The sequence below is a fragment of the Colias eurytheme genome, chromosome 12 (assembly GCF_061535395.1).
Source record: "Colias eurytheme isolate Ceu_HAF_F1 chromosome 12, ilColEury1 Martin Lab GWU primary, whole genome shotgun sequence".
NCBI classification, from domain to species: domain Eukaryota; kingdom Metazoa; phylum Arthropoda; class Insecta; order Lepidoptera; family Pieridae; genus Colias; species Colias eurytheme.
Genome location: NC_142991.1, coordinates 2191058 through 2217566, shown reverse-complemented (window position 1 = coordinate 2217566; position 26509 = coordinate 2191058). Strand labels below are relative to the sequence as shown.

Below are 26509 nucleotides of genomic sequence, written 5' to 3'. Positions count from 1 at the left end.
TTTTTGTTACATTGATTGGTTTTTATTTATAAGTAATAAGAGGCAGAATATCTACAAAGTGTATGACTCACTAGCCGGCCCGCGCCGCTGCGCTTGTCGCACAAATTTTGTTCGTGGTGTCCTCTCTATACGTAGTAATAAAATAAAAATAAATAAAACTCAATGGGAGTTGTAAAAAAAAACACTAGTTTATACGTATAAAATTATTTATTTACAAAAATGTTTTGTTGAAAAATATCATTTAATCATTAATTTAACAGCAATTAATTAATTGACAACAAAATATATTTCTTTTCACTTGGAAAACACGGAATGCTCACAGAACATACGAATTTGTCTACAAAAATATATCAATCAAAAATTGTACTAATAATATATAATATTATTAAAAGTAAATTTCAAAATCATTACATAATATGTATATTGAAAACACGAAAAGTTACATTAGAAAATTATTAAAGTTAACGAACGATAAATTAAGAAAAGAAAGAAAACAGATTAAATGAAATGAAAACTAAACAGATAATTAATTATGTACAAACAAAAAGAAACTGTATTTTCTTATCTATAAAATTAGTTGTTACGAACAGACGTACAATTGTCACTATATTAAAACATGTCTTATGTTAAAATTGTAAAACATAAACACGAATTGTTAAAAAACGTCAAGATTCAAAACTCCATAGAAAAGGCTCAAACACTCAGCTCGTAGTACATACTACTCATACACATTTTTCCATGTTTCTATATTTACAAATACTGCTTCTTTAGACTTAAAACTGGTTCTGAAACAAAATAAAAATAACTCACTATAATCAGAGCAAAAAGAGGAAGATAAAGGCTTACTTAGGGTATTGTGTGCAAGGCTACTTAACTAAAACAAATTTAAGTTTTGCGACTGCCAAAGTAAATAAATAAATAAACAAATATAAATAAATAAATAAATAAATACACTTTATTCAGCACCATGTAAATACACGTAAAAAAAGAATATATTATATCCCTTAAAAATACTATCTACATGAACACTAGTCTAGCTAACCATGAAGTGATTTAGTATCCATACTAATATTATAAATGCGAAAGTAAATCTGTCTGTCTGTCTGTTACTCAATCACGCCTAAACTACTGAACCAATTTGCATGAAATTTGGTATGGAGATATTTTGATACCCGAGAAAGGACATAGGCTACCTTTTATTGCGAAATATGTACCACGGGCGAAGCCGGACCGTAATTTTATATTTTTTAGATATTTCTTAAGATTGTTTGTATATAATAACTGTAGTGCTATTTATATAAAAACAATCTTAAAAAAAAACTAAAAAATATAAAATTATACTATCCATAGGGCATAGAACGTCTACGGCTCGCCGCCCTCATCGCTCAACTCATAATAATGTTGCATTCACCACTTCTCATCAGCCTTGCTATTCACCTTACTTTGACTTCATACTAATCATCCCTAACCTCTATATTAATTTAACAATATTTAGTATTTACCATAAACTGGTCTACTCGCTATCGGAGCCATCACTAAAGCGATACTTCTGCTGAGCCCTTGCCCTCACATTGCCCCTGGCCGCTGGGGGGGGACTCGCTGACATTTCCACATCACTGTCCTCATCGCTGACCTTCTTTTTAGCTTTCTTTGCCGGTTTTTTCGCGGGTGCAGGCTTTTTCTTGGTTTCCTGTAAATTATATTAAACATGAAATTTCGAAATAAAAAAAATGTATGCGTGTACTAGAGTACACACGTACGAAGTGAAACTTCTTTATGACCTTAAAAATGTCACGAGTATGGCGTAACGCAATAATGTCACGCGTACGGCGTAACGCAAAAATGTCACGCGTACGGCGTAACGCAAAAATGTCACGCGTACGGCGTAACGCAAAAATGTCACGCGTACGGCGTAACGCAAAAATGTCACGCGTACGGCGTAAGGCAAAAATGTTACACTAAATTTTTGTCCAACCCCGATAAGAAGTTTCACTTCAAAAAATAAATCACTTTAAAAGCGAATAACTACAATACCATACAATCACTAACCTTTTTAGTATCAAATATGCTATCATCATCGCTGTCCAAGCTGATGGTTGCCTTCACCTTTTTCTTCACCGGCTCCTTGACGTTCATCAGCTTTCTCTTCACCGGTTTCTTTGGTGATGGAGCCTCATCATCACTGGATAGGACATTGGCTCGATCTGAACTTGTGTTCTTGCTCGCTTCTTCCTTCTTTGTTTCTTCCTTCTTTGTTTCTTCAATGAGCGAGTCGAATAGACAATCTGTTGGGAAGTAAATATAATACGTATTTTCGTATTTTATGTGAGAAAATTGATTTTTCTTTGTTAAAAGTTTACTCTTTACTCTCTCTTTCTACATGATAATTAACCCATTGACCCCGAACGACCCGATCGGTCCGCGACACAATAGATTTTCTATTGTCTGTGATTCCGGGGCCTGAGTTAATATAGAGCCATTTTAATAGGCAACATTTGACAGTTCAACAAAATTCAACAATGTAACCTAGTAACGACGATATAGAATAACATGATATTTCGTTTTGTTAGAACTGCACATTTGCTTAACTTTTTTCAAATACGATTACATATTTATAATAATAATGACCGATACAAGTAATTTTAAGATTTCATATTACTGATAAACCATTCTAAACATAATAAACAATTTCTGAATTAAAGAACTGACATCGCTACAATTTTGTGTCAAATAACTTTTTTTCTTTTTAAATACCAGAGACGTTACTCTAAAAATCGAAATCTGACATCTAGAATCGAATGCATTGATTACTTGTGAATAAAAATCATCATAAATTAATAAATGTGTTTCAAGTTCGATTGACAAATGTTTCAAGTCAGTATCGATTAATTCACTTTAATCGATGTTTTTAAGCAGGTTACCTCTCTTCGAAGATAAAATTGATAGACGTCAAATGTTGCCTATTAAATTAGCTCGACCTTTTATAAGAAGTGAAATATTCGTAAAAACTAACGATGAGTTTAGAAGATTAGCTCTAAGTTAGTACTTTAGTCAGATAAAATTAAAATAACAAATAAATAATGAGTTTTAATCATTTCTCTTTAATAAATCTAATTAAAACGGATGAAAACAAATATTAAATAGTTTTAGTTTCGTATTAAGGCTCAAGTTGCTTGAAATAAATGAAATAAAATACAAAATAAACCAAAACTCACCGGAATCCATTTCAGCAGGTTTCTTATTGCCATGTTTCTTGACATTAAAGTCATCATCATCATCATCACTAACTGACATCACCCTCTGCGGTGGCTCAACATCGGAACTTAGCTTATTGTCTAGTAGTTCTGGTTCTGAATCGGAGGCGGAATCGTCTGAACCGTCCTTGTATTTTTGCACCTGTTAAAATGTTAAGAATATTTAATAAATGCTTTTAATATTATAAGCGCTAAAAATGTTAAAGTTGTTTGTTGCTCTTTTACGTAACCACTGAGCAAATTTTTATAATACTTGGTATAGATTAAGCTATATAAGAAATAGCGCACGGCACAGTTAGTTTTTAAATAATTACATTTTATGTGGTAAAAAATTAAAGTTATAAACTAATAATGTAAGTAAAGTGAGGAGAACTGTCAATCAATCTACCGCTTTTTGCTTCCATCAAATGTTTCATATCAATTAAAGCCAAAAAGGCACATTATGATTATAGGATAGCTGATAGAAATTTGGAAAATACAAAAAAATGCCTATGCAATTTTTTTATATTAATTTAAGTACAAATATAATCCATACTAATTACTAATATTATAAATGCGAAAGTAACTCTGTCTGTCTGTCTGTCTGTTACTCAATCACGCTTAAACTACTGAACCAATTTGCATGAAATTTGGTATGGAGATATTTTGATACCCGAGAAAAGACATAGGCTAATTTTTATCCCGGGAAAACGACGCAATCCCGGAAATCCCACGGGAACGGGAACTATGCGGGTTTTTCTTTGGCTGCGCGGGCGAAGCCGCGGGCGGAAACCTAGTAATAAATATATTAAATAATATGTAAATATTACCTTAGTAGCAGCTCGTCGAGTAGTGTTCCGTGGTCGAGGCGCAGGCGCAGAGTCTATGATGGCTTCCACATCCGAACCCGACACTTCCTCCGAGTCGCTGCCGCTGAACGTCATCTTCTTCTGCAAATTAATAAATATATAAATCTCGTGTCACAATGTTTGTCCTCAATGGACTCCTAAACCACTTAACCGATTATAATAAAATTCGCACACCATGTACAGTTCGATCCAACTTGAGAGATAGGATAGGTTTTATCACGGAAATCCCACGGGAAAGGGAACTATGCGGTGTTTTCTCTGAAAACGCGGACGAAGCCGCGGGCGGAAAGCTAGTAAATAAATATAAATATTTCAGGACAATTTTCACACACGGCACGATCTGATCCCATACTAAGCTTTTCGCTTGTGTTATGGAAACCAAATGGCTGATACAAATATAATTTAAAATAAATACTTATATATATAGATAATTAACACCCAAACACAGAGCAAACATCTAAGTATGTTCATCACACAAATATTTGCCCCGGGTGGGAATCAAACCCACGACCTCTGACTTGGAAGGCAGGGCCACTACCAACCAAGTCAACCGATCAGTCGACGAAATGGTGGATTACTTTAATTTTTAGCTTATTCACGACTTGCTACTAATGAACCTACTATCTAATGTTTTCGGTGTATGCACACATAATTTGTCATTTTAAGTGACCGATCAGCTTATGATAAAAATCCCTAAATCAATTAAAATAAATATACATTGTACTAATAAAGAGCACGCACTCTGATATAAGTAATACCATCTTACTTCCATCAGCTTATACAAAAACCAACCTTTTTAGGCTCCTTCTTAAAGCTGAGTTTCGTCTGTTTGAGTCCATCCTTATCCGCTTTATCTCCCTTCTCTACTTTCTCTTTTACTTCTTTCTCTTTCTTTACGCGCCCTTTCGGCTTCTTCTCTTGACTCGCTGGACTTATACCAGTCGGATCATCCTAGAGAACAAAAAATTTATTTTAAATTTTTGTTTAATTAATCATAATGAAGAGTCAATACGCAAATAAAAACACAAACGTGGTGACTAATCTTTTATCATGTTTGTTATTTGCAAAACAGTTCAAATATTTTGATATCAATGTAAAATTTGATATAATATCATGTTTTTAACACATAAATAAGTAAATATTTAAATTTAAACTACACAAAAAACTGATTTTATCATATCATGTTATTTTTATACGATGGGTGCTGTAGCACCTGTAGCAAATATTGAAACATGACTACTTATCTCACAAAAAGACTAAAAATTCCAAAAAAAATTGTAATTCCAAAAAAAGTTATAAATATAAATTATTAACTCACCGGATCATATTCTTTCTTCACTTCTTTCTTAATCTTCGCCTTTTCTGCCGCTTGTATCCTCTTGATGATATCTTCCGAGATCTTGGGCTCTACGCGACGGCCATCTTGTGATGGTACTATCTCCATTAGCGACTTGCGGTTTTTCTTATTTGCCGCCTGTTTTTTAAATAAATTATTATTAAATTTATATTTTTGGTTTTATGGCATTCAAATGCTTTATAAATATAAATTTATAAAGAATAGAAAAAATTCGATCACTCAGCGGGACTCGAACCCGCAGAGTGATCTTTATAAATTTATAAATTATTATTATTTCGGAGATAAGGTTCATTTTAGTTATTATAATATTGAAGACCTAAAATTGCATATAGCTTGATAGTTGAGGAGCTTCGGAACAAAAACCGCTAAATCCACTTTCTAAGATTTTTGACAAATCGGAAAAAACGTTTTATTTCTTTGTTTTTTTAGGTAAAAGAGAGTAGAAAATCTTAATATATCAACATTAGCAACATTGTTTGGTGGCCAAATCAACAGATTCGTGTGTGAAGTAATAAACGAAAAAAAAAATAAAAAAAAATGGATATAGCGGTTTTTGCTTAGACTATCCGGATTTATCGTTTTTTGAAAAAATCAACTAAGGATTTATCGCTATGTGAAAAAACCATTAACATTTTTGGTTAAAACTAAGTATATGAGGAATTAAATAATTAAAAATTAAAAATTGCTATATCGGTTTTTGTCTCAACCTTATAAAAATCTATCAAATTTATGTAGGATTTATCGGTTTCTGTTAAGATATCAATTTTCTTTTACCTCATCAGTGGATTTATCGGTATCTGTATAGATCATTTAACTTGAAGCGCATTTTTCTACTAGATTCATCGGCTTTAGAACAGATTCAATAAGCTTATCATGTAAAATTATGCAAAAGCATCGAAATTACAAAAAAAAAAAAAAAAAATACAGCATGTCGTTTATCGGTTTTTGTTCCGACGCTCCTCAGTTATAAGTTTCATAATGAAAATAAGAGATAATTAACTTTTTTGATTCTATTTAGAAAAACACAAATAAGATTTTCGAAAAATTTTACATGTTAAGGCTGCAGTCTAGCAAAATTGCGTTTTCAACAAGTTATTTGACAATTTTTTCCCGGCTAATGAAATGATAAACTGAATTTTTTTTTCTTGTTTATCAATTAGTGTTATATACGCAATGCGCGTGAATTTTTTCACATTTATAAAGTTACTTTATGTTACCTTAATCAGGCCTTCAAGATAAGTCTCTTTCCCCCAAAGACATTTCGAGCTAAGTTTGTGCACTCACTACGTTGCAACCGATTACAATTTATAAAATCTGATCAGCGCATTATTATCCTTATATAGTCGTTATTAAAAACTGCTGAATAGAATTGCCGAAAAACTTATGATTTTCCTAATTAGAACGTTATAAATTCATTAAATTTCCCATTTTTTGCCTTACAAAATCTATTGATAAATACTGCTAAAAGTTATTTTTTCCATTAATTTATTCGAGTTGGTTGAAGACCAATGAGTATTAATCCTTTAAAAAAAATTTTTTTTGAATTTTGATAATTCTTTAAATATTAAAAATTATTTAAAATAATTAGGAAAAATCCTAGCGAATTTCTTTAGTCGCGCTCCTTGGGCCGGAGCGTTCTGACGTGTGCTCTACGCTCGATTTTCCTTCATACCGAAGTGAAAGTTGCTCTTCTTCATTAAATTTAATATTTTTGTTAATTGATTATTTTGATCTTAGTTTTGTGCAAATATTCGTATTTTTAAACATTTGTTTTCGATATGGAAAATAAACGAAAAAAATACGCGTGTAACTACTAGAAAAAAAATTATCTTCGAACATAAAGTTAATGAAACCAAATAGATTGCAAAGGTGATTGGCAACAATTTCTTTATTTTACAGGGTGTCAGTAAAGGGATGTATATTTCTTTAAAACTAAAGTAAGCTCATAAATTTTCTTATAATATATTTTTTTTTGAAGTTCCAAAAATGTTTATTTTTCGTTTGAGAAATACGAAATATAATATAAACTTGTATTGAGAACTTGAACTTCCCAAGTTCATCCGGGGAAATCCCCATACGGAGAAAATGATTTGTTTACTCCAAAATTATATGCCGAAGTGTTTTAATTTTTTCTTCTAGTCATTTTCAACGTAGCGGCATGTTGTTTGATTATTAATTTTGTAACTTAAATATAGGATGTTGGTTTTATATTCTGATCTTACAGACGCGCTGACAAATTTAGTCCGCCATTTCTAGTTTAGTCCACCAACTCTAAGTACCAATATTAAAACGAATGGATTATCATCACATCATCTAAACTCAGATGTAATGGAAGATCACAATAACATAGAAAATTCAGTGGGTGTTGAGAACTAAACAAACACAAGTAACAGAGACGCGAAGAATAAAAAAAGAGGACGAAAACGATAATTCGTTGATGCTTTCCCTTTTCGACGTATTGTTAGGGTACATCACCAATCTGCAAAAAACAAAACTGATGATTCCCAATTGCTGATTAAAAATGAAAAACAAATAATCGACAACAGTGGTGAAAATTTGCTGATCACAATGAAACATCCTTCAGTGGTAGCAGATTTACTCATTTAAAATGTATCGGTGAACAGCGTAAAGGAGAGGAGGACAGGAAAACATTATGAATGTGGATGGTGGATTGTATACAGGGTGTAATCGTTAAGTATGTGCAGGCGATTATGACGTTATTATTGCAGGTATCAAAAAACTTAAAACTGATATCGAAATTACTTTACCTAATGAGAAAAATGACAATAATAACTTTTTAAAAGTATAACGAGAAATATCTAAAAAATTTACTTTATACACTCCCATATCAAAAAGGGTAAATGGGACTAGTAGAAGTTAAATGTCTAATTTCGGCAAAAGACATGAATGCGGAAGATGTGGTTAAAAATAAAAAAATTAATATTTGAAATACAATGCAAAAAATAACACTTTAGAAATACAAATAAGCAGACTTCTGCTTCTGCAACTAAACGTTGCAGAAGCAGAAGTCTGCTTATTTGCTGTTTGGACTGGAGTGAATCATTCGTTAAAAATAGAATATATAAAAAATTATGTAACGTTTAGGCAAAATAAAATGATGGACCATTATCAAGATTTTACATAAATTGCCTACTGTCAGAATTGATTGATTCGAGACTTCAGCATTCGATGCCCATCAAGGACCCATCCTATATCATTCAAGCGATTGAAAAAAAAAGAGATAAATCCAGTGCAACCGATAAAGCATCAGAATGCTAGCAAAAGATTTATTAGGTTTATCAATATAAATCTATATATTATACATAATATAATAAATCTGTAGAAGTCGCGAAGACCGACATCCGCGCGGACGGAGTCGCGGGCGGAAGCTAGTCAGAAATAAATATCTTTTGTTTTCATTTGCGTATTTTTCTATTTTATAATTTTTTAACACAAACATTACATTTTTTTTAATATATACAAAATTTGTTTATCCGTTTTATTAGTTAAACTGAACAACTTTCACTAAGAAACTTAGGTCGAAAAAAATGTATAGAGTTATGCATTTTGTATGGAAAGCTTATTTTTTTTTATATTTCGTCCAAATTTCTTTGTAAAAGTTGATCAGTTATATAAACATGAAGTTGAAGATATCAATAGAAAGTATTCGCAAATTTTGTGTACTGATAAAAAAAAATCACCCGGTGTAATTTTCACGAAAATTGTTTCAAATTGTCATTTTTGGTACTTATTACGAATATTAAATTATGCATACGAATGATTTAATTTTTAAAAATTAAGTGGAGCAACTTTCCCTTAGTACATTTGTATTATTTACATATAGGATGACAGGATGCATTTGTTTGCACTACTAGACCAAGCCCTTAAGTGCTTGGTCGAAAACATTTGTAACATGAACAACATTTTGTTTAAATTTATAAAGAACTAGCTTTCCGCCTGCGGCTTCGCCCGCGTTTTCAAAAAAAAACCCGCATAGTTCCCGTTCCCGTGGGATTTCCGGGATAAAACCTAGCCTATGTCACTCAGAAATGATGTAGCTTTCCAACAGTGAAAGAATTTTTCAAATCTGCCAAGTAGTTTCGGAGCCTATTCAATTCATACAAACAAACAAACAAACAAAAAATCAAACCTTTCCTCTTTATAATATTAGTATAGATAGAAAAAATTCGATCACGAGGCGGGACTCGAACCCGCATCCTTTCGCGCCATTCCGGGGCGGATGCCTGACCAACTCAGCCACTCGTGACCCGCCAGAGCAATCGAATTTATTCTATTCTTTCAGTTTTATGTGTCTAAGGGACACACCGCGCGCCATCTATTGGGATGATTAACAAGTAACAACCATCTCAACCAATATGAAACACTTTTCAGTGAATACAATATTGTAACGATGGAGCACGACCTTTTTTGTTGAAATTTTATGGCATTCAAATGCTTTATAAATATAAATTTATAAAGAATAGAAAAAATTCTATCATGAGGCGGGACTCGAACCCGCATCCTTTCGCGCCATTCCGGGGCGGATGCCTGACCAATTCAGCCACTCGTGACCCGCCAGAGCAATCGAATTTTTTCTATTCTTTATAAATTTATATTTATAAAGCATTTGAATGCCATAAAATAATAAATATCAATAATTTCAACATTTTGTTTTATAACACTAATTAATAAATAAATTTAAAATCTAATCATCATGTTTATATTTACCTTTATCCTATCCATCTAGAGAAGGCATGTAAAATTAAAAATTCATTTGTGTGTCAAGCTATAGCAACAAAATACATAAAATAGCTTAGTTTTATAGCTTAAAAAAAGTGTTTTTTTAACTTTATTATACTTCTACATTTATGACATCGTACATTAATTACAATATAGTTCATTTTTTTGTAATATATTAGCCAACAGGGTCTTCTTAGAACAAGCAAATCTTTTGAAGCTTACCTAAATATGCTTTCCCTCAGTTTTAAAATTAGTAATAATATGTATTTTCTAGCCAAATACACAATACACATATTCATTTAACATTTTATAGCTTTTACTGAGCTTTATATAAATACCTGAGCTTTAGAAGTCTTCCTATTGGTAGCGGCTTCTTCCTGTCTCTCCTTCTCTTCGAGATCATCGAGCCGCGTGAGGAATAAGTCCAAATCGTCACGCCATAATAATGCTGGTGTTTTCTTCCTGTTAATATATATTATTTATTTATTTATTTTAACATTTCTTAGTTGTTTAACAGTAAAAAAAGTTGTTTAACAGTAACCCCTGAATACAAAGTGGACACTTCATAAGTCAGTTAATGAGAAAAAATATGTATATTTTCCAACGTGGTAAAGATACAACCATATAATAAAAAATTTCCCCTACAAAAATTGAAGCTGTATGGTTTTTGCAACTTTTATTAAACATTTATCTCTCATTCTATTACAGTCGGGTACTAATAAGCAATAGTGTCCAATGAAAATCAGTGCAGATTCTAAATACTACTTGCTTAGATGCTATTCTTGTTTTGATTATGATATAGACAATTTTAATACTGTAAATATAAATTTAAAACTTAAATCGTTTTTTATTATACCTTTCCTTGCTTAGTTCTCTTAAAATGAATTAGATGAAACAACCATATCCATTATTCCCATTCAAAATACTACTACTACTATGCATCTATGTTAAAAAAAAATTAAAAAAAAATAAAAACATACTTGAGCGCTTCAAGCTCGACAAGTTTCTGATCTCTCTGTTTCAGCAGCTCATCTTTCTTCTCTCGGGTCAGCATCCACATGGACATTCCCAGCAGATAGTTGAAACGTTTCACTTCTTTTAGATTTTGGAAAGCTTTCTCTGTAATTATATCGATGAAATCAGTGTTAATAATTTTTTATGACGATTCAAAAGTGCTTTTATAAGAAGTCTAATTGAATAAATGTTTGAGTTTGAATTTGAAATATAAGTTAAAATTTTTAAAATAGAAAAAATTCGATCACGAGGCGGGATTCGAACCTGCGTCTTCCGCCAATCTGGGAATATAAGTATATTTATCTATACTAATATTATAAAGAGGAAAGGTTTGTATGTATGTATGTATGTATGTATGTATGGTTTTCACGCATAAACTACTGGACCGATTTTGATGAAATTTGATACAGACAATCTTTAGACCCTGAGAAAGAACATAGGCTACCTTTTATTGCGAAATATGCACCACGGACGAAGCCGGGGCGGACCGCTAGTTATATTATACACACGCACCTGGATCAACAGGTTTCCCCTTGGTTTCCTCGGGCTCCGGTTCATCTTCAGACTCCTGAGGTTCGTCTTCCTCCAAAGCGGTGAGACCTTGCATCTTGCTCGCTCGCTTCTTCCACTCCGCTATCGGGTCCGGTGCGTAACCTGTGGGGGACATGAGTTTGTTAATATAAATAATCTATATAATATATAAAACTCAAAGGTGACTGATATAGTGATCTATCAACGCACAGCCCAAACCATTGGACGTATCGGGCTGAAATTTGGCATGCAGAGAGATGTTAGGACGTAGGCATCCGCTAAGAAAGGATTTCCCGATATTCTTGCGGGAACGGGGAAAAACGGGGATGCACGTACAAAGTCGTGAGCGGAAGCTAGTATATATATATAATATATAAATCACGTGTCACAATGTTTGTCCTCAATGGACTCCTAAACCACCTAACCGATTATAATAAAATTCGCACACCATGTGCAGTTCGATCCAACTTGAGAGATAGGATAGGTTTTACCCCGGAAATCCCACGGGAAAGGGGTTTTCTCTGAAAACGCGGGCGAAGCCGCGGGCGGAAAGTTAGTAAATAAATAAAATTCATTTATACACACACAGGCCACATAGCCCATATAATATTAGTAAAATCTTATTCTAGTGTTAGTACATATTACAATTACCTATTACAAAGGAGACGTAAATGTTAAGACTTTAGACAGATTATTTTTTTTGTTATTGCGTACATGAAAACAAATATGGATTTTCTTGCCGATTCTTCTCCATAGATACTTCTTTCCGAATCAGTGGTAAATGTTAAAAATATGTAATTACGGTTCGAAAGTACTTCTAAAAGAAGTCTAATTGAATAAATAAATGTTTGAGTTTTGAGTTTGAAATAAACAACAAAGCTGTCATAGTTTGGTGATCAAAATATTGTATTATAAAAAAATATAGATACATGTAATCTTTAAGGGGATTACTATGGTCAAAACCGGAAAACACCTTATACATATTGAATTTTGTTGAGGAAACTGTTGGTACGATTGTCTTAAAAAAAATATATGTGATACTCAAGGATATAATTAACAAAGTGTATTGTTTACTTTTCAGTTTAGAACGGCCTAAACATAAAAAAAATACATACAAATCAACCCCTTTTTGAACATAAAACGCATTTTGTTAGGAAAACGGCTACATATTTATACATGAAATTTATACCAAAAAATATGTTATGATATTTGTAACAATTTGTATTGATTGTTTTTTCAATTTTCATTATTATCGTTAAATTATCAAGAAAAAACTCGAATTTATAATAAAACCCACATAAAACCTCACCTCTATTGCATATTTTCGACGAAATTTGACGGTGTCAGTTCGACTCGGACGGGGGACTGTACGTGCCGTTTTTTTTGCAAAATAACGCTAAAATTCACCGAATTGAATGTTTTGTTAAATTAAACCAGATTGTAATAGGTATTTACATCAGCAGTTCATGAAATGAAAGTTAAAAATAGGTATGTAAAGATATAAAAATCTGTTTGTAAATTAGTTTTGTTTTTGAAAGGCGTCATTGAATAATATCCAGTGTTGATAATTTTTGACAGTAAAATATTATCAGAAAACACATACCTACCTATAAAATAGTAACCAGATTTTCCCTGTGCCTTGAATATTTTTTAAAAAAGATTAATTGCTGTTCTATCGTATATTTTAAGGGTCCAAAACAATCCAAAGCCGGGAGATACTGACACAAAATTTTGGGTCATTTGTAACCGGATGGCGGTTCTACAGTGGTCTTAGTACGCAATAACAAAAAGAAAAATCATGGTCAGAACAGTGGTACCGGCAGACTAGTCGCGTGGGCGTTAGTCGAACTCGTCGGATAAATTACGGAAGGCAAACGATTTGTAACACAAAAATTTTAGGATTTACCGATAGCCCATAAAAAAGAAGTAGGCGGTAGTGTCATGCCATACTTTTCCGGTGTAATTTACAGCCCACAATACCGACGTGAATGCGTTGATTTAAAAAAAAATTCAACCATTTGTACCAGGCTAATTTTTGCACAGGTAATCATAGTCCAGTAGCCATGTACGAAAATCGCCATGCCATACTTTTCAGACAGTTCCAAATGGTCGCCATACCGCCGAAAATCAGCAATTTTTTTTAATATTGTATAAAATCATTTAATTTTATATTATTGTATAAAATCGTAGGAAAGTCAAAACTGACATAAACGTATAGCAACATTTTTAGCCGACGCCATTATAGGACGAAATTCTCAATTCAACTGAATTTTTTGTTGGTTCCGTTACCTCCGCACTTTTAACTGGGTGAACCGATGATTTCTTCTACACTAATATTATTAAGAGGAAAACTTTGTTTGTTTGTTTGATTGTAATGAATAGGCTCATAAACTACTGGACCGATTTTAAAAATTCCGTTCACCATTCAAAAGCTACATTATCCACGAGTAATATAGGATAGGTTTTATCCCGGAAATTCCACGGGAACGGGAACTATGCGAGTTTTTCAAAAATTAACCCCGAACTAACTACAAAATACATAACAAGTCGAAAAAAACGTGATTTCTAGTCCGTTCCCCTATTTTTTTCGGTGTGTGTAGGTTGCATGCATATATTCCTACTAGGTATGAAGAGATATACAGAGAACGCTAAATACATTTGCCTGGTCACCATTACCATTCGATACACCATGACATGGTAGAGGCCGTTCTATAGAATTACGTCAAATAATGTACTCCATCTTTTATATCTCTGTAGGTGAGATGTTCTCCACCCTAGCCATCATCAGGTCTCCAGAATATAGTAGAGTCCGTGTTGAATAAAATTAATTTCTAAATCGGTGTTTTCTTAACTGTTCCCCACTCTAGAACTTATAATTACTTGCTTAGTCATCTTAAGGTCTCCAGAATGGGTCATGTAGTAGAGACTTTGCTTATAACGGTTAATGTTGAAAGATGAGTCTTCCTACATTACATTTACAACATACATAGTACACAATATTTACCATTCATAAATGTAATATGTTACTGCCTCTCAGAGAAAACATAAATTAGGTAGAAACCAACTAACACATTACGATACAATACGATACAGTATACAATTCCATAATCTTTGGTCACTTTTACTTCAACAACGATGTATATTTATAGAGGGCGGTTAAAAAAACAAATTCAAATGTAGTGACAGAATCATGAAGGTCGTTGAACCGTGTAATTGCCTTAACATTGTTAATAAGTCAATGATCAAACTATTATTGGATGGATATTACTTCTCTATCAATAAATCATCAGAATAAGAAACATAGTTATTTAATAATCATGGATTGCTTCATTTCAAACTACGACTTCTCTAAATTAATCCTCTTCCTCTTCAATGCCATAAAAAAATATAATCTACATCACTATTCACTATATTATAGTATAAAACAAAGTCGCTTTCTGTCCTATGTCCCTTTGTATGCTTAAATCTTTAAAACTACGCAACGGATTTTGATGCGGTTTTTTTTATAGATAGAGTGATTCAAGAGGAAGGTTTTAGTATATAATTTATTAGGTTTTAGACAAAGCGGGCGAAGCCGCGGGCGGTAAGCTAGTAATATTATAAGAGCCTCAATACAAGAACCACTCACCTCGCTTGATCAGTTCCTCAACCATGACCTTCCGTTTCTTATTTTCCACTACAAGCCCTTTATCACACTTTTCCACAATAAAACGCGCTTGGTTGCTAAGTTTATCGGCTTCCGCTTGTAACTGGCCCTCGAGGAACTCCTTACGTTTAGCGTAGTAACGCACGCGCATGTCGTAGAATTCGCGTAGGATTTCTTCCACGCGGTCATATCTATGGAAATGTTAAAATAAATATTAAAAAAAATACGTGTGGCACTCCAGGACTGCCGCGGTAAAGCTATTGCATAGCATCGCATCTCTGTGCCGGTTTGAGTGGGGTTTTTTCGTTACGGAATTTTTACATTCGGTCGCCGCGCTCAAGGCCCGCGATAGAAGCTATGCAATAGCTTAATATGTAAAAATTTAAGTTTAAAAATTATTATCCTTGCCCAAACGTAGCAAAATCCAACAAATAAAAAATCTTTAAAATCCGGACGATTCGAAAAAAGCATCAATAAAAAATTGGTTGTTTGTAAAGTAGGTTTACGATCGAGATGTTTACGTGATAACGTGTTATTGGTGGCAGCGCTCGAGATGAGACGGGAGATCGGTCCGTCTCTCTCTCGTTATACCTGCGATCGCGCTCGTGAGGTTTTGGTGTGACACAAGTTTCTGAACATGTCACCCGACTAAAACGATTTTAAAGACGTTATCACGTCAAAAATGTTAAAATGAGGCAAACATTCATCTGAGAACAGATGAAGCTTAACACTGGTTTAAAGTTAGACTGTGTTTAAATTGTTTTGTGGTAATACCAATAATATCATTTTTTATATTGAAGATATAAACTCACTTCTTCAAACAGTTGTTGTGATCGAACGCGTTCATGCAAGTCATTGATATAGTGGTCTGTAGTTTGAACACTTTGTGCACACCTTCCGCTTCAACCTCGGCCAATTTTCCGGGCAAAAGGGTCACTAGGAAACGCACTGTCGTGTCTGTGTTGTATTCCTTGAGAAAAATAATTATTATAACTGTAGAAAAATGTTAATTTTGAGTAATAAAAATATATCTTTTGTCTATTATAACCTTTATTTTTACTGCATTATAAGAATCGGTACTGATAAAAAGAGCATCGATATAAATTATTGCAGAATGTGTATCGTTCCGACCACCTTCAATGAAATTTGACATAATATGTATTACTTAGAAAACAATTATTTTAATAATCTTTTGTATCAATTTATTTAAGCATCAAATAATAAAAAGTAACAAAGCTTGTTCAAATACTACATAATAAAGTTAATGCAGATAATTTATCTTTTAATGCTTATAAATTACCTGGAAAACCAAATTGTAACATATTTTTATTCTGTGTTTACTGGCAGTTAAATGAATTTGAAATTTGAATTTCTAATAGACCTTTGTCCATGAACCTATAACAAAAATCTCATCACAATAAGCTACTTAAAAAGCTTACCCTATATTCACTAATAAGCGGTTTAACTTTATCCGTCCCCAGCATAGGTTCCAAAACATTCTCCTTATAATTCTGCGTCCACGTGCCGACCGGAAGCTCCGTGATCTCGATCTTGTCGTTCGGCAAGATGGCCGCCTCGCCGGATATGACGTACTTGTCGCCGAAGCCCTCTATCGTGCCGCGGAAGTTCTTGTACCACGGGTGCATCGGTTTAGGGTCTTCGCCGTCGAGCATTCGGCTAAAATGTTGTTTAAATTATGTTTGATAAAAAATTTTAAAACTAAATATTTGTCAATAGATAAGTAACCAGCAAGGAGATGTAGAAAAGCTCGAAATTGTATCTATCTACCTTAATCTAACTTAATAATTATCATTCTTTAAGTTAATGCTTCTGTATAAAATAACCATTGAAAACTATCCTATATAATATTTCATTTGATGACATTACTTCTTCCTAAAAAGTACCCTCAAAATTTCTCCATACAAGTATACATCCTAAATTAGGACATGATACACACAGGGGACATATTATGTCATAGATGATGGTAATTTGTATTCAGTCAGTTCAAACTTCAAATTGTTACTATATTTTTTTATTATTTTTATCTTTAAAAGCATTATAATTCTTTACTACTTTAATTATAAATTTAAAATTTACAAATATTCTTAATTTGAATGAACTGTAATTTTGTACACTCAAATAATAAACTCACCGAATATTAGCAACAATGTCTCTAGGATTGTAATTCGGTATCTTAGTGGACCAGCCAGTGCCGATACCTTCAGCACCATTGACGAGTACCATCGGTAATATGGGGACGTAGTGGATTGGCTCAATCTTCTGGTTGTCTTCAAACTCATGCTACAATTTAAAAAAATAGAAAATTAGTGTGGTTCTTTGGTTTTTTGCATACTAAAGTGCATATACTCTCAAGTTAAATTAACAAGAGAGTATATAAACATATTAATAGGAGCTATTTTCTTGAAATTGTTATTATAGTAGTAATATTAATTATAAATATTCTTCATTTTTTTATACATTATAAAATAAATGAATACTTATACTATGATTATTATTAATAATAAAAGTTCTTAGTCTTTATATATTATGCAATTTATAAACATCTTTTTTTTATCCATTTATAAACTTACCAAGAGCAAAGGATCATCATGCGGATGGAAGATCAACCTCGTAAGCGGAGACATGAGAGTAAATATGTATCTGGGACTGGCCGAGTCCTTGCCACCACACAATCTTGTACCAAACTGACCGCGAGGCTCGAGTAAATTGATGTTGTTTGAACCCACGTAGTTTTGAGCGAGGTTTACTATCGTCATTGCGAGCGACTGCTCACCTGTGGGTTGGATTTTTTGTTAATTTTGAACTAGATACATATGAAAAAACATTCGTTTTAAGTAATGAAATAAAAAAAAAACAAAAACTCAATGTTATGTAAATGCCTGCTTCTATTCGATTAAACATGGTATGCTTCTTGATTATAAGACCAGAAACCAGTTTCTCCTCATGTTAAGGTAACACAGCATTAAAATAAAAAAAAACCCAGTCATGTTCAATTATAACATTTTACTTAATAAACTGAAACTGAATAAACTGAATATAGTAAAGTTTATTTGGTTATTTAAAACAAGATGTGAAGAGGTAAGTTATTTAAAATAGTAATGCAATGAAGACCTGATAAACGTTATTTTCAATAATTTTCTACTGGAATAACTATAACTTTCTTACCGTGATGGTAAGCAGAGTGTTCTGCAACTGAACCAGCCAACTGCGCGACTTTAACTTCGCGTTTGTCGTTACGTTTGATGCATGTGAATATCACTTTACGTTGACCCGGCTTCAGACCATCTACCATGGAAGGTATTGATCTGAAAATGGAAAAATGTATATTGTCTTAAACATATATTTAAGTCAACAACAGAAATGCAACTTCAATATAATGATAACAGACATAAATTTAAAATAAAGGAATAAATATTTCATCAGAATATATATTTACCTAACATTATCACCATTGGAAAAGAGAACCAGCTCCAAATTAACGAAATCCGAATATGTAACTGCTTTAGTTTCTTTTGTGTATAAATATCTTTCCGGAAGGCCAATCTCCTTCCTCCTTTTGACTTCTTCCATGTGGCTCGTCAGCCACTCTTTACGCTGATCAGCACCTTTCTTTGAGAAAGCCAGCTCGATGTGATGATCGTCCGTAGCGCCCGCGTACTTAAACTTTATCCTATGCCTTTCCATATTCTGAAAGTATTCTTTAGCCTCCTTTGCAGTGGAGGTACCCAAACCTTTGTAGTATTTTATATTGTATGTGTGATAATTCTCATTTTCGTTCTTCCATTCCTCAAATTCTGGTAAAGAATAGAAAGATATCTCTTTGTCTTTTTTCGTCGCTTTCACGATAGGCGTGATGAACTCCTCCAGGAACGGCAGTTTTAATAGCTCTGGCCAATTGTGATGTATGAAGTTAATGATCAGTCCTTTGATGTGGGAACCGTCTTGATCCTGATCGGCCATTATCATCACTTTGCCATATCTTAGCGATTTTAAGTCATCGAGCGTGTTATATTTCTTTTTATACTGAAGACCAAGGATTTTGATGAGGTTGTTTATTTCGACATTTTCTAACACTTGCTTGTGCGATGCGTCTCTGACGTTCAACGGTTTACCCTTAAGTGGAAATACACCATAATGATCTCTTCCAACAACACTGAGTCCGGACACAGCCAACGTCTTGGCTGAGTCTCCCTCAGTAAGGATGAGAGTACACAAATGCGCATTCTTTGTACCTGCTTCGTTAGCATCTTCTAACTTCGGTATACCCTTCAGTTTGCTTTGCTTTTTACCCGATGCTTTCACAAGCTCATTTTGAGCTTTAAACTTAGCCCATGTCAATACTGATTCTACTAAACCGCACTTAGTAACTGCCGTAATAAATTTCTCAGAGAAATTACATTTCGATCCAAAGCTTTTGGCTTGGAGTGTCATGTTTTCTTTGGTTTGTGAATCAAAGGTTGGGTTGACGATTAGACAATTAACAAATATCCACATATGATTCTTAACTTGGAAAGGCTTAATATTAACACCACCTTTATTTTTCTTTTTAAGTACCTCTAGTACGTTCTTAACGACACTATCAGCAACCGAGTCGACATGTTTGCCACCTTTTGTTGTTGCGATAGAATTTACAAATGACACTTGTTGGAACCCTCTATCTGAGAGTGTCAATGCTACTTCCCAACGGTCATTAACCTTTTCATATACCACCTTCAAAGGCTGTCCATTTTCGTCTTCTTTGCCTTTTATGTATAAATCTACATAGTCTTTAAATTTACTAATTTTCAATCTCTCTCCATTGAGATAGACCTTCACGCCTGCCGTAGACGCCGCTACGTCATACGCACGTCGCGACATGAGGGCGACAATATCGTCTTCTAATTTCTCCATTTTAAATTTAGCCAGGTCAGGGCTAAAAGTCACTTTTGTAAAATCATCATCCTTGCCGGATTCCTTAACCTTAGGCTCTGACGCCTTGGTCATGTTTGCCCCCCAAGTCTGTTTGAAATGTTTTTTGTATTGCTTCGATGCAGTTTCAACAGTGAATTTTGTGGAGAAAATGTTGCACAATTTTGCGCCATATCCATTACGGCCACCAGTCACTTTTTCTTCTTCATCATTGTAATTTGAAGATGTCAAGAGATGTCCAAAGATCATAGTTGGGACAAACATTTTCTCCTCTTTGTGCATAACGACTGGAATACCACATCCGTTGTTGTAAACAGAAATTGTATTTTGTTCTTGATTTATTTCAATTCTAATCACGTCCATTTTTGGGTCTCTTTGTTTGTTGTCAGCTGCGTTTACTAATATTTCGTCATATATTTTGTATAAACCTGAAAAAATAATTTTGATACAAAAAATCACTTTGAGATAAAATTTGTAACTACGCATTGAGGACAAATTTTGTATTATATAAAATTTAATAAATAACTAGAATTGTATATAACATTTAACACCTTATTTTTTAGCAGTTATATGCAAAATTGTAAGCTGTTTTGCTACAATTAATTTTCAAGTGTAAATTGTCAATAATAACATTACCTGGCACAAAAGTCAGTTCTTTCTGCACCATACACTCCTTGGTCTTATCGTACACCCACATAGTCTCTGTGGATCGTTCAACAGATCCAATGTATGTGTCAGGCCTGAGGAGGATGTGCTCAAGTTGCGACTTCTTTTGGTATATCTTCTCAATACTACCCTTTTGGTTTTTGGCGGGCACAGCCTCGCCAGTACCATTTGTGGTACCATTGTTCATTTTTGAGAACATTGTCTGCAATAACATCCAAATATAATGTATGTAAGTAATGGTTATAATTTACATCTGTGTTTTTATTCAATTTTCTAATTCTATTGACTAAATCTTTTAATTATTAAGTGCACATTAAAATAGCAACAATAAAACATATTTCAAATAAATGTCTATGTGTTTAGTTAACCACTTTTTTAATAGAATACATACAAGTAGTGTGTACTTCTACTGTATTTCATTCACAGTTATATGTTTATGTTTTAGAAGGCTGACAATCAACAAGTGTTTAGTTAAAGAAAAGATTTTACTATAACTTAATATTTTATGTGTTATACTTTTATATAGACTAAGTATAGACCTACATATTTGTTTATTAGCAACAGGTTTCATAAGGTATTTGTACAACTGCTAGTTTCTTTTCTTTTTTCAATTTCAGTTTATTTTGATAAAATTATTGTATCTGACGAATTTGACTGTGAATAGTAATAATTGCAGGTAAGGCAAAATCTATTTTTGATTGAAGGTAGATATAGAATAATTGCAGTAACGGACTTTTCATATAGCGGTTAGTCAAAAGACCTTGCGCCAGTCTCCATTACAATAAATACAATATCAGAAATATGCAACGCATGTAATTATTATTAAGAACGATGTCCTACTTCATTTATATGCATTAAATTATTCCCAAACGCCTTAATATCTCTCCATAACCTTTTATAATTTATGAACTAAATAACCGTTAAAAAAACAATAAAATTTGATTTGGCACATACATTCAATGCTACATAAACAAACTACAATTATCATATGCCCGACGACCGTTACTGATCAAAATGCCGCCAAGACAAGTATCAAGTACTCACCTTTATATCAGCCATCTTGATAGTTTTGCTTATAAAACGTGCGCGATCAACGCTAAACACGCCCTGTCTTGAAAACAAGACTTTAATAGTGCAAACGCTAATTATTTTTGCAAAATAACATTTTAATTCCGTGAATTGCTAATGCACGACCGCAGCGTATCTCGAACTTGACAAAGACGCCAAGCCATAAACAATAAAGTGTATTTTTAAAAATCATTATTTGCCATGTACTTAAAAAGTAAGTAATCATTTCTCTATGAAGTACAAATTATTTTTACAATGACTAATTAAATTATTTGAGGTAAAATAAAATATTAGCAATATTTTGTAAAATGAAAATCAAGTAGCAACTTCGCGCAACCTCAATGCGATAACACTTTTTTGAACGACTTCATACTTTCTTAGAGCATTAATTAATGCTCTAAGCCTTTGATCTAAGCTCTAAGCGGTTACTAGCTATCTATTTTTGTTTTGTATGTTATGGATATGAATTATTTATACTTAAAATAGCTAGCCAGGTTTGGTTTTAAATCAATATATTATATTACATTGTTAAGAATATTTCTAAACCGCAGTCCTAAACCTAATAATTAGGCTAGTCTAGTAGTGCAGTAAAGTGAATGGGAGCATTCAATGCCAAGATTAAATATTATTAAAATATAAATTTACCAAAGAAAGCTTTTCCATAGTGACATATTATCTCGGAGCAATTAACTAGCCTGGTGAAGTAACAATTAATTGAACATTAGAACACTGTCTAGTTTGGCCTTTTTAACTTATGGCAAAATGTCATGCGAAAAAAGAGGACAGATATATGTCAGTTCGACAGTTTGTAATGACATGTAGCCATTTCGTTTTGTTTTGATCACCAGTCTGGTGATCATCGCTTGGTGATTTTAATTATTGTTTTTGAAGTGAATAACGTGTTTTTAGTTTCTTATTTTATTTTCTGAAAAGATAATTTACTAAAGATTACATGGCTTGTGTTGTGTTGTCATTTCGCAGGTTATGGTTTTGATCAATTTTTTTGTTAATTGTATTATAAATAAGTGAATTAACGTTATTTCCTTAATCATCTATGTTTTATCTAACCGTGATCATTGAAATGAAATCATAATCAGCTTAGTTTTTAGAAAAAAATGCAAAATATAACTTCCATAGTGTTGTGCAATTATCGATACTTTAGTAGGAACGAAGTACTTCATTGATAATGACTGCTTTATGTTAGGAGAAAATAGATTCATAAAAACTCATTCAGTAGTTTTTACGTGAAAGAGTAACAAACGTCCATTCTTATATATTTTCGCTTTTATAATATTAGTAAGATACGACTATTGATTTGTAAAAAGGTCAACCAGGTGGAAGTCAGATTCGCGCACGAAGGGTTCAGTATAATTCTATGAATGAATCTATGAAAACAGGAAAAAATACGAAACCATAAAACAACCTAAACCGAAATACCTAATAATATTTTTTTATAAATACCACTACCATACAATGCAAGGCAGTCAGTACGCATCGTAAATGAATAATTCCAAATAGATTCGTTTAAATTATCTTCAAGCAATTTTATAACTAAATTTTTATATTTATCGATATTTTAGTATTCGATAAATTAGTGGCAAGCACTACCTTTTTAGAACAAAAAGTGGCTACATGTGGATTTGAATGTCAAGCCGATAACAGTGTGTTGTCTCTTTCTATCGCACTAATTAGGGTATTGAATAAAAGAGAGCCACTATATAAGAAACATTCAATTAATTGTTACTTCTCCACTTAGATCATTAAGTAATGGATGGAGTACGCTGGCAAATGTTCTAACTAAACTTTCTGCTGATTTTGGTGCGGGGAGGGTAACTCACACTATTGAAACACAATCACACATTCATAAAAATAATTTGTGTCACGAAAGTCGTAAAAATTTACGACCTTTTAAGCGACGAGTTTTTAAATTCAACTCTATCCCTAAGTTCATAAAAATTAAATTTGTATTTTATTCCAAGTTGTCTCGTGGGGAGTGCGGTTCAATATCGCGTTCTAAATTCAACTTTATAACTTAGATCATAAAGATTAAATTTGTATTTCTTTAAAAGATAGTCTCGTAAGGAATGCGGTTCATTATCGCGTTTTAAATTCAACTTTATCTCTTAGTTCATAAAGATTAAATTTGTATATTTTCTTTCCATGATAGTCTCGTGGGGCCGCATCAATGATCGAGTAAACATGACTCGATTATTTGTCTTGATCATATCGCTAAACGACACATTGACGATTATTAGAAATTGCATTTAATTAGAAATGTACGTTAAAAATGTTGCGTGGTTTTATGAAACCACGGTAAAAGTGAAACTGTTCGAACGGTTCCGAACACTGCTTTGTGTAGCGCATGTCGCGTGACGGTCGGCTGCCGATAGGTATGCCGCGATACGTACGCGACATGCGCTACACAGACCAAAAAGTTTGAGACGATGTAATAAAAGTTTCACTTTAAAAAAATAAAAAAATATACACAAATGAAAGGTTATTCCATCTTTTTTAATATTCGACATGTTTGAATTGCTTCTGCAAGACGTGACAGTGCAAAACGGCATTTTTAGCGGAGCACTCGCAGACGTCCTTTCGATGTTTTACGAATACGCAGAGTGTTCTGTGTTTGTAATCGATTACGCAAGTAGTTTTTATGAAAGCATAAGATTTTTCGATTCGAATAATCTTATTCCTCGGCAAAAGGGGAAACGCCTGCGAGTGTTATCCATTACTTTATGATCTAAGCTTCTCGGCTTGTTATTTGCTCCGAGCATATTATATTACTTACTCTATGGTTTTTGAAAGGCCACATCACAAAGGGTCCTTTGCCATTTGAGCAATAAAAAAAAAACAAATTGACGTTGTCAAAATATTAAAAATGTCAACTTGGTATATTTGACACTTATTTGACATAATAAAAAGTTAAAAGAGGTTATGTTTTTAATATAGCAAATTTGTTCTGAATTCAATATTAAACTATTTACTATTTAATATAAATTTCACAAACATGATTTTACCATGTACATTAAACTTATTTAAGAGAACTTTTACAGCTCTTCGATATCCGATACAATATAACTGCGTTAATAAAAGTGGTGTTGTGAATTATAGTTCAAAATTACCTAAAACTATACATGATACTAATACAAGAGTTGCAAAGGATGTAATATTATTTAAATATGAAAATCCCAAATATTTTATGTACATGAATACCTTCGCTATTGTGCAATATGTGTTTTGGACTTATTTAGGTGTATTTTCACTAAAGAATCTTAAAGACGCTCCTGTTGACACTGCGACAATAGATGAGTCTACTCCGTGGTTTAGAAAAATCAATCTTGGTGAAAATAAGTATAAGAATACATTAGGAACAGTTGCACTACTAATTGGTATGAAAAATTATTAATTTTGTTGCATTCATAAATGTAAATAGATCAAATGACCTGCTTGAAGATAATTTGTCTCTTATATTTTAAATGTTATAAGTGACTCTTGTCTATCTGTTATCCTTTCTAGGGAAATCTCTGAATAGATTGATGAAATTTGTAACAGGTGTAAGCGTATAAAATGAAATAGTAAATACCTAGCCTATATTTTGTTAACACATTCTTTTACTTCTATAGCTACTCATTATTATAAATATTTTCAGGCACTGGATCTCTAAGTGTAATTTGGATGTACACACTACGGTCTGTGAGATATCTAATACTCAACAAGGGAGGACAACACTTAACATTTGTCACCTACACTCCGCTTGGTAAAAATAGAATAATGAAAGTACCAATAGAGAATGTGTGTTGTAAAGAAGATAGGAAGTTAGCTAAAATACAGCTGCCGCTTAAAGTTAAGAATAAAGTTATGCACTATATGATAGATATGCGAGGGGAGTTTAAGAACCCTTTGCTGTTTGATTCTACCGCAGGATTGGCTAGGAAGTGGTGAATTTGTTATGTTAAAATGTTTAAATTGACTGATATTGTGAGATTTGTATTTTGGATATTATAGCTCAAAAACGCAGTCTGTTTTTGTTTTTGAAAAATGAATTTGAGGTGCTTTTAAGTTAAATCCCTAGATCCATCAAGATTTTTGAATGGTGTTGTAAGTTTCTATCTAAAGCAGAAACATAAATGTGTTCACATTTAACCTATTATGTGTAAATACTTTAGTATTTGTTTTTAGTTAAATCTGTAAATAAATGAATTGTGAACTTGATTTTTATTTTATCTAATTTTCATCCCAGTAATATAATTTAATACGTTTGAAATGCAGCATCTATCATATTCTGGATTAATAAATGAAGACAATGTGTAACATGCTTACAAATAGTGAAATAATTTTTAATAAAGGCTAATAATATTAATTTTAAGAAATATGTTTTCTTTAAATTATATGTTTTATCAAATAAATTACTAGATTTGATACTAGACGTGTAGCATGGTCAATGCATAATAAA

At 32.7% G+C, this 26509-nt stretch overlaps 2 protein-coding genes across 2 annotated transcripts; one reads left to right on the top strand and one right to left on the bottom strand.

Annotated features, from left to right (window-relative positions):
• Nucleotides 1–209: 209 nt before the first annotated feature.
• On the bottom strand, nt 210–22207 carry Top2 (DNA topoisomerase 2). The gene is made up of 20 exons (XM_090108268.1): nt 22030–22207; nt 20956–21187; nt 18848–20747; nt 18577–18716; nt 17982–18184; nt 17543–17691; nt 16830–17067; nt 16203–16360; nt 15373–15581; nt 11727–11867; nt 11180–11318; nt 10538–10661; nt 10188–10202; nt 5421–5576; nt 4895–5053; nt 4064–4183; nt 3216–3396; nt 2050–2285; nt 1503–1690; nt 210–785 (listed from the first exon to the last, which is right to left on the bottom strand). Exons 1-19 carry the CDS (start codon nt 22042–22044, stop codon nt 1514–1516), a joined length of 4692 nt encoding a protein of 1563 aa, XP_089964394.1. The 5' UTR covers nt 22045–22207; the 3' UTR covers nt 210–785; nt 1503–1513.
• Nucleotides 22208–24977: 2770 nt separating this feature from the next.
• Nucleotides 24978–26263, top strand: LOC149903827 (transmembrane protein 223). Its single transcript, XM_090108038.1, has 2 exons — nt 24978–25445; nt 25706–26263. Exons 1-2 carry the CDS (start codon nt 25064–25066, stop codon nt 25996–25998), a joined length of 675 nt encoding a protein of 224 aa, XP_089964164.1. The 5' UTR covers nt 24978–25063; the 3' UTR covers nt 25999–26263.
• Nucleotides 26264–26509: the final 246 nt, after the last annotated feature.